General features: G+C 53.2%; 1 protein-coding gene across 2 annotated transcripts; it reads left to right on the top strand.

Moving 5' to 3' along the window:
• Positions 1-214: 214 nt before the first annotated feature.
• On the top strand, positions 215-6,442 carry EMX2 (empty spiracles homeobox 2). Of its 2 annotated transcripts, XM_063102729.1 has the most exons (3): positions 215-898; positions 2,951-3,135; positions 5,391-6,442. In XM_063102729.1, exons 1-3 carry the CDS (start codon positions 490-492, stop codon positions 5,556-5,558), a joined length of 762 nt encoding a protein of 253 aa, XP_062958799.1. In that variant the 5' UTR covers positions 215-489; the 3' UTR covers positions 5,559-6,442. The 2 variants fall into 2 exon arrangements, with proteins under 2 accessions (XP_062958799.1, XP_062958800.1); XM_063102730.1 differs by lacking the exon at positions 2,951-3,135 and having other exon boundaries at positions 5,391-5,494.
• Positions 6,443-9,079: the final 2,637 nt, after the last annotated feature.

Here is a 9,079-nt window from a genome sequence, read left to right on the forward strand (position 1 = left end):
GATTGTCCTTGGACTTAGGGCGCCCTGCCCGCCTTTTGCAGAGAAGAGAAAACTTTTTTTTTTTTTGGCCTCCCCCGAGAAACTCCCCCCCCCCCGCCTTCTCCTTGACTCTAACTCCGATCCCCCCACGCCACCTCGCCAAAAAAAAAAAAAAAAAAAAAAAAAAAAGGAAAAAAAAAAAAAAGAAAAAGAAAAAGAAAAAAAATTACCCAAATCCACGCCTGCAAATTCTTCTGGAAGGATTTTTCCCCCTCTCACCAGGTTGGGCGCGTTTGGTGCAAGATTCTCGGGATCCTCGGCGCTGCCTCTCCCTCCCCTCCCCCCTCCTTTCCTTTTTCCTTTCCTTTCTTCCTTTCCTCCCCCCACCCCCACCCCAAACAAACGAGTCCCCAATTCTAGTCCGTCCTCGCCGCGGGCAGCGGGCGGCGGAGGCAGCGCGCCGCGGTCGCCGGGAGCAGGGAGCCCAGGGCGCCCGCTCCTCGGCGCAGCATGTTCCAGCCGGCGCCCAAGCGCTGCTTCACCATCGAGTCGCTGGTGGCCAAGGACAGTCCCCTGCCCGCCTCGCGCTCCGAGGACCCCATCCGTCCCGCGGCGCTCAGCTACGCCAACTCCAGCCCTATCAATCCGTTCCTCAACGGCTTCCACTCGGCCGCCGCCGCCGCCGCCGCCGGCAGGGGCGTCTACTCCAACCCGGACTTGGTGTTCGCCGAGGCGGTCTCGCACCCGCCCAACCCCGCCGTGCCAGTGCACCCGGTGCCGCCGCCGCACGCCCTGGCCGCCCACCCCCTGCCCTCCTCGCATTCGCCACACCCCCTCTTCGCCTCGCAGCAGCGGGACCCGTCCACCTTCTACCCCTGGCTCATCCATCGCTACCGATATCTGGGTCATCGCTTCCAAGGTACGTGCCACGTCGCGGGACTGCAGCGCGCGGCTCCCGCCGCATCCTTCGCTGTCCCCGGCCTGCTCGGGGTGGGCGCCTGGCAAGGCCCGGGCGGAGGTTCCTCCGGCTTTCGGGGCCCGCGCGCCCTGTTCGGAAAGTGGGCGGCGAGGGGCCGGGGCGGCGTTGATTCCCATTCTCCGAAGCTACGGCCGCTTTGGGGAGCTGGCCCCGCCGGCCGCTTGACCTTTGGGAAAAGGGACGCGGACAGAGAAGTTGTCGCCGAGAGCGACCGGGTCGGTGCTGGCTGGGACAGCCTGCTCTGCATGCCCGCCGCCAGGGCTCTCAGAGCCCGCGGGGTCCCCAGGCTCCCGGTCCCCTCGGTGATGTCCACGGCCGCCCCGGTGCAGAGGTGCGCGAACGGTGCCCGGCCGCCAGGTTCGTCTTCGACTGTGTTCGAGCCTGTTCGCCACCCGCTCCACGCCCCTGCAGCCTAGGCCCGCGACTTCTTGGTCTTCGACCCTCTTCCGGAGGCCAAAAGACCCTCGCGACCCCGGAGCAGAGTATGAGGGTTTATTTTTTCCTGTTTCTTTTTGGAAGCCTGGGGAGGGGCGGGAACCCGCGCGGGTAGAAACCTCCGGGGCTCGCAGCTCTCGCCGCGACCTGCTCAATTGGGGCGCCGAGCGGCCGTGGCGGGAAGGCAGGTTCGGTCTGGTTTTTGTTTTTCTTTCTTTTTAGAGAAATGAACCGGGTCGGGAGACGGCCTGGGAGGGGAAGATCTATTTGGGTGTTTTTATTTGTCTTTTCTTTTCTTTTCTTTTTCTTTTTTTTTTTCTTTCTTTCTTTCTTTCTTTCTTTCTTTCTTTCTTTCTTTCTTTCTTTCTTTCTTTCTTTCTTTCTTTCTTTCTTTCTATTTGTTTTTCTCTGGGTGGGGGGTGGGAGGAGAGTAAAAACTTTAGAAAAAAGGGCGAGTAATTAGTTTACCGATCGGAGTCGGCACAAGACCTACCTCCAGCGGCAGCCGATCAATACTCAGTGGCTTATCTATTCATTAACCCTTTGCGTTCCCGCCAGAGCCTCGAATCGTGTAGATGTCACCCCTTCCTCCCCCTAATATATATAAAAAAATAAGAAACCAAACCAAACCAAAAAATCGTTCGCCCTTACTCCTGGACTGGATTTGCCTCCATTCCCGTCTGGATTGTCGGTTTGTATTTCTTTGTTTGGGTTTTTGGTGGATCGATTTTCTACACTAGTGAGTGAATCCACAACTCTCCGGCTTTGCTCGCCAAGTTTAGGGCTCAACTTTCTCGTTCTCTGCTAGCCACGCTCTTGGTCCCCCGACCAGACCCGGAGCAGCCGAATCTTCCGGGGCTGCAGACCGTCCCAGCGGGTGCCCGCAGCTCGGTATCCCCCTGTTTCGATCCGTTTGCTCGCGTCTGTCTTCTAGTTCTCTGGAGCCGGGAGCCCCGGGCCGGGTCCTCGGGAGGCAGCAGCGGCAGAAGCCAGGCACACCCGCCGGCGAGGTTTCTGTCCCGTTCGGGTTGCAGCGACTCGCCCGGTCTCTGTACTTTCCCCGAGTAGTAACAAGACAAATAAGTTTGAAATAAGTCCCCGAGAAACTCTGGATAGCGGCCTGCCGCTTCTCCACCCTGGGGTCAAAGTTCCCCGAGAGGTTAGAAGAGAAAGCCGATCCTTTGGGTCTTGGGCGCCAATCCCCGGACCAGGCTCTGCCGCTCCCGCCCCTGCTCCGGGCGCCCGGAGCGGAGGTGGAGAGGCCCGCGGCGCCAGGGCGCCCGTGGAGCCTGCGAGGTCAGGAGCCTGGGGACTGGCCCCGCTGCGGCAGCTGTCGCTTGGGTGCCGCACAGGTGAAACCCTGGCGGTCTGGGCCGGGCAGCTGGGCAGTCGTTCCCTTCGCGCGCCCTTGGATGGCCACCGGGCCCCGCAGGTCGGGCGGTGAGGCTATGCGAAGGCCTGGAGCGCTGTGCCGGGTCAGCCCGGCTCGAGAGAAGCGCGCGGCTCTGGCCAGAGGGACCCCTCTAATGGGACTTCTCTTGCGCTTCCCTCCCGCAGGGAACGACACAAGCCCAGAGAGTTTCCTTTTGCACAACGCGCTGGCCCGAAAGCCGAAGCGGATCCGAACCGCCTTCTCCCCGTCCCAGCTTCTAAGGCTGGAACACGCCTTTGAGAAGAATCACTACGTGGTGGGCGCTGAAAGGAAGCAGCTGGCGCACAGCCTCAGCCTCACGGAAACTCAGGTGAGTGTGGCCCAGGCGTGAGGACTCCATCCAGGCGTGGGCCCCCACCCCAAATCCTCGGACCCACACAGCTGGTACGCGGCACACCCACGAGTGCAGAGCTCTGAGAGGGCCTTCGGCAAAGGGCCGGGTATGGTTCCACGCCTGGGCTGGCGATTTATAAGTTTCAAGGTGCCTGACTTCGTTGGGCTCCAGCAAGGGGCTGTAGGAGCTGATTCACCCCAAGTTTTGGGGGGATGCGCTGAGTTGCTCCCTCTGTTCAGCTGGGCGTTCCTCCTAGCTTCTGGCTAAGACACCTCTGCACTTTTGGTGGGAATTTTGGTGAGATGTGGGGACCTGGCTGGGGTCCGGGAAGAGGGAAAGCACCATGGGGTGTCCACGTGTTTGGGGCTTGAAGCTGGAGAGTTCAGGGCGTGGGTCAAGGGTGACTTTGAGAGATTGAGGGCGGTGGCTCACACCGTGGACTCCAGTTACTTCCCTTAAGGGGTTGGGAAGGTCGAAAGGTGGAGACCAAGCACCCTGGGTGCACCCTAAATCAGAGAAAGAGAGCCAGAAGTCTGCAGAAAGGGTCCGACTCAGGGGACAGGCCCTTCTGCGCAGCAGGGACCCGAGACGGTCCTGGCTTGGGCTCATCCCAGGGCGGGGAGGGGGCTTAGGGCTACAGTAGGCGCTACTGTACTCGGAGCCGCAGGGCGCGGTCAAAGTTCCCGGTAAACAGTAACGTTTTCGGGCAGATTAAGTTGTTACACTTTTTCTGGGCAGAGCAAAAAGGTCGAGCTTTTGTTTTAAAACGTCCCCACCCCCGACAAAACCGAGGAAGGCCTCGCGGGTTTGTGCGGGGGCCCGGCACAAGGCACGGCCTGGCTGATTTCTCCTGGACAGCGGAGGCGGCGGGGGTCTTTGTCCGCCTCGCTGCCCACGCTGCCTGGAGTCTTTGTGTGCGTGTCAAGCCCCGAGAGCACCGACGCGCGCCTTGGGCGAGCGCCGGGGAGAAGTGAACCGTCCTCCCCCTCAATTAGCAAACTCAAAGCAAATTAAACTCAGCCTTATTCCCTCTAGGCTTTTTCATGGGGCACTTGGGGGGACTGGGGCATTCGGGGAGAGCAAGCCGGGACCCTGCCCGCCGTTAGTCTCAAAGGAAGGAGTAGAGTGGACCTCGAGGGCCCAAGGGCTTGAACTGGGCTGGGACGCTGCTATCACGATAGGACAGGCCCCAGGGTAGGAGAGGTGCAGTCATCACCGTCTCCCTCGCCGGTACCCCACAGCTGGGAAGCTGGGACAGTGTTACTGTCTGGTCTGTTTGCCTAATGGGGACCCGCTTCCCCAGCTTCCCCAGGGGGCCATGGGATAGCAAACTCCAACCTCCTTGCTCCCGGGACTGCTCGCAGCGGCTCTGGGGAAGCCAGGCCGCCAGCTCCACCCTGGTGGAAAATGCTGTGACCCGGGTTGAGGTTGACCCTGGCCTGTTCTGGGGCTGGTAAGGAGGAGGGAAGAGGGGGCTGTCTCTCCTTCCCACCTCTTTTTCAGTTTCTCTCTTACTTCCCCTCTATTCCTGGTCTTTCAGAAGCTTTCACTTTTGAGCTTCTTTTCCTAGCTGGAAAGGTTCAGCTGGGTTGGGGAGGAGGCCTTACACCGCCATCCGCCCTGGCTTCCTCCAGCCCCACCCACCTCCTGCTCACCTGCAAAGTCCCCCACAAGGAGGACGCAGCTCAGACAAACTCCCGATCGCATACCCAGGGCCCAGGCCTTACAGAGGAGGCGCCGTATGTAGGCAATGCTGCCCAGACCGGCAGAAAATAGAAAGCACATTGGGCCCTGCGGGAAGCCACAGCAGCAGCGGACTGAGGTCTTTCTTGCACTCGACATTTCTTTTTATTTTTCCTTACTTATTATTTTTATAGGGGTTTCCCATGCTTTGCAAGGCCTTTGCTCTCAGCAGGATGTGGGTGCCCTGCACAGGGCCAGGCGAGAAAGGGGCTTGGTGCACTCTGGGCGGTGGGGTCCTGGGACCCTGGGGAAAAAGACTTGCTGGGAGGGCTCAGAAGGGCAGAGAGCCGTGCATCCCACCCACCACGCACTTGGGGTCTTGATCTCAGAGGGGAGGCCCTGTGGAGTCCCACCCATAGGATATGCATCTGGGGGCCTGGGCCTTCACAGTCTGGGACAGGGGTCGGTGGGCTGGGCGGAGAGATCAGGCACTTGGTAGCAGGGCGCTGTGAAGGAACTAACGGGCCCCATCTGCCTCTCGTCCGCAGGTAAAAGTATGGTTTCAGAACCGAAGGACGAAGTTCAAAAGGCAGAAGCTGGAGGAAGAAGGCTCAGATTCGCAACAAAAGAAAAAAGGGACACACCATATTAACCGGTGGAGAATCGCCACCAAGCAGGCGAGTCCGGAGGAAATAGACGTGACCTCAGACGATTAAAAACACAAACCTAACCCCACAGAAACGGACAAGACGGAGCAAAACAGACAAGGAGAGGAGGGGAAGAAGAAAAAAAATCCTGCAAAACAGAAACAAACCGCACACACATTCACCGAGAAAGGGAGGAGGAATCAGAGGGAGCAATGGCTCGCGTCGCAGACTTTGGGCAGCGAGGGCTCAGACTCCCAATCCGAGGCAGCGTCGAGATGGCAGAGGACGGAGGCTCCTTCATCAACGTGCAACCCACGTCTAAAGAGGCAGCTGAGTGAGTGAGTGAGAGAGACAGAGAGGAAGAGAGAGAGGAAGGGGGGGTGAGAGAGAGAGAGAAAGAGAGAGAGAGATCTGAATGTGGCAAAGCTGAGCGCAAGCTCTGATGGGGGAACTGTCAGTCAAACGCCAAACCAGCAGACGAGATGATTGGCAGGTATTCTGTTTATCACAGTCCACTTAAAAGATAATGATAATGATAAAAAAAAAAGAAAAGAAAAGAAAAAAAACCAACCAGGCACAGGACTTTTTATTTTGCACTTCGCAGTGGTTCCCCCCAATCTTTAAAAATAATTAGTAATAAGCGAAATTCCATATCTAGCCCCACCCTACACCTGTTTCAAAAACTTGAATTGCATGTAGCAGTTGTTGGGTGAATGGTGTTTAAAGACAGAAAAGGAATTGTAATTTTCCTTTCCTTTTAAAGACAGGTTCTGTGTGCTTTTATTTTGATTTTTTTCCTGAAATGTGCAGAAAAAACGTGCAGTCTGTAAACACTTTTTGATACCTTCTAATGTCAGTGATTGTGAAAGCTAAATGAAGTAGGCTCAGCAATAGTGGTCCTCTTACAGAGAAATGGGGAGCAGGACGGGGGGCTGGGGGTGGCAAGGGAGGGTGCCCACAAGGAGAGTCAGGACTTGTACTGGAAAAAAAACCCCTAAATTAATTATATTTCTTGGACATTCCCTTTCCTAATATTTTGAGGCTTAAAACCACGAGGTAAACGTCTCCTTTTAGTGGTTGGAGAAATTGGCTGAGTTTAACCACTCACCGTAATGGCCATTCCAAACTTTAAATCTATCTATTGCAAAAACTGAAGGACTGTAGTTAGCAGGGACGATGTTAACTGTGGCCAAGGATGCGACGGCAAGTTTTCAAGCACTGAGTTTCTATTTCAAGATCATAGACTTACTAAAGAGAGTGACAAATGCTTCCTTAATGTCTTCTATACCAGAATGTAAATATTTTTGTGTTTTGTGTTAATTTGTTAGAATTCTAACACACTATATACTTCCAAGAAGTATGTCAATGTCAATATTTTGTCAATAAAGATTTATCAATATGCCCTCAGAGTAGTCGTCTTGGGAATTTGAAATGGATCTTCTTTTTAAAAAAGTATCTATAATTTGAGTGGGGTCCTTCCCCAACTAGGCTCAAGAAACTCAGGCTCCCCACCCACAAAAGGTCCAGACTGATGGATTCTTGGGCATTTAAAAAAGGGATGAGGATGGAGAAGGGAGATTAGGAAAATTTAAGTCTTTCAGAAAAGGGATGGGAGAAAAATTTTCCAATCAGATCTTTGCCTGTTGCATGCCCTACTGAGAGAGTTTAGTTTGAACTTCAGGTTAAAAAATGCTTACTTCTTTTCTTAACCTCTGAATAAAAAAAAAAAAAAATCAGATGTATAATTATGCATTGATGAATATTCCCCCAGGATTGGAGAAGACACTTAACAGAATCAGAGTCCTGGGACTTCTAAACTTTGTTTCTGACTTCAACCCCCAAAGTACAAGTCAGCCTCTCTCTCACTCTCTCTCTCTACCTTCCTTCCTTCCTTCCTTCCTTCCCTCTTCTCTCCTTAGCCCCAATCTGCTGAAGGTGATCGAATGAGCCCAAGGGCTTCAGCAGCCTTATAAGGCAAGCATTCTGAGAAACCTTCAACTCTTAATTTTAACATTAAAGAAAAAGTTGTAACTAATCTTGGAGGAAACTTAGCTTTCTCCCTCCCTCCTTCCCCCTTCTGGGGGTACGAGGTTGTTTTTGCATGCTTCATTTGCTTCTTATCCTGATAGGCTGCATTAATCAGTTTTATTTCCATTGATAGAGAAACCTCGTCTGTTCTGTTCGAGCTACAAAGCGTCCTGTGAGCTTTTGTGAAAGTGCAAATCAGTTTAAGCAATTATCATACCAGGAATATGAAGGGGAAAGAGGAGGCCTTGCCCAGTGGTCTCCTTTAATCTCTTAATCCACGGATCCAGGGGGGCTGCCTGGACATAATTTAGGACAATCTCCCCACCCTTTACACTGTGATAAGGACAAGTTACAATGCAGGGCAAAAATACAAGCTTTGTTAACATCCTGCCTTGAAAAGTTAAGATTAGACATTCCGTGCACGTGTGGGGACTATAGGGCACTATGGAAATTTTTTCTTTCTTTTTTCCCTACTCTTCTCTAAAGTAGAATTCATTCTCCTTCTCTCTCCCTCTTGCCCCCCTTTATCTCTGCCTGTCTCCCCCTTTTTCTTTCTGCCTCTGCCCCTCTGTAGAACCCTGGCAGCTCATAGTGCATTTTCACACAGATCCCTTTTGGAAGGTGCGTTGTGGGGGAGACTTCGCTGCAGGAAGATGCTAGGGCAAAAAGGGGTGGCCTCAGGAGACCTGAGTTTGCCTCATGCAGGGACAGGTGTGGTTCTGAGGATCTCAAGCCACTTCCACAGCATGACCTTCAATGAGTGCTATCTGTCCTGAGCACTTTTAAGTCACTGCTTACCCTTACCTTCCACCCACCTTCCAAAACTCGGAATGCCTCAAACACCAAGCACAGTCCCATTAAAATTCAGACTGGCCTTTCTAGAAAAACATTTCCTATCTTGATAAAAAGGCTTATTTATGTAGGAACAATTACTTTATTTATTTATTTTGTAGTACAAGAAAAAGGGGGTGAAGTTTTTTTGTTTTGGGGTTTTTTTTGGGGGGGGGTAAACGTCCTATGTAGTGTAACAGCAATAAAATCATCAGAGAATACTATTAGCTTTGAAAAAAAAAAAAAAAAAACTAAAAGCTTTATTACAAACCAAGCTTTGAAAATAGGGGGGATTAGGCGGCTGAAAGGGTCCCACAATGGTAAGAAGAAAAGGTTTCATGCTAATGAGGTTAATGCCCTTTGTATCTCAGGCTTCCACATCTTCATTACGCGCTATCTCCGGCTGCACGGAGCGGCTCAGAGAGCCGCAATCCACTCCAACGCCCCCCTTCCCGGCCCAAAGAAGGATTTGATAGCAGCTCTGTTCAAACTAGATAATTATATCTTTTCAAGTCGGAATTAAGATAAAGAAAGTGAAGCAGAGGCGGCTCGCCTTGATCCACTGCAAACAAATTTGGCGCACTTTCGAGTCCTTCCCCCGCCTCAAAAAGGCAGGACAGTCAGCTTATTAGCCGCTCGTTTGCTTTATTAATTCATCTATTTAAAGTGGCAGGATTAGGGCGTCTAATGTGGACGCGGGCTGCCACGGCGCTGAGGAATATAAATATTTG

This window comes from Cynocephalus volans, chromosome 7 (genome assembly GCF_027409185.1).
Source record: "Cynocephalus volans isolate mCynVol1 chromosome 7, mCynVol1.pri, whole genome shotgun sequence".
Classification (NCBI taxonomy): Eukaryota; Metazoa; Chordata; class Mammalia; order Dermoptera; family Cynocephalidae; genus Cynocephalus; species Cynocephalus volans.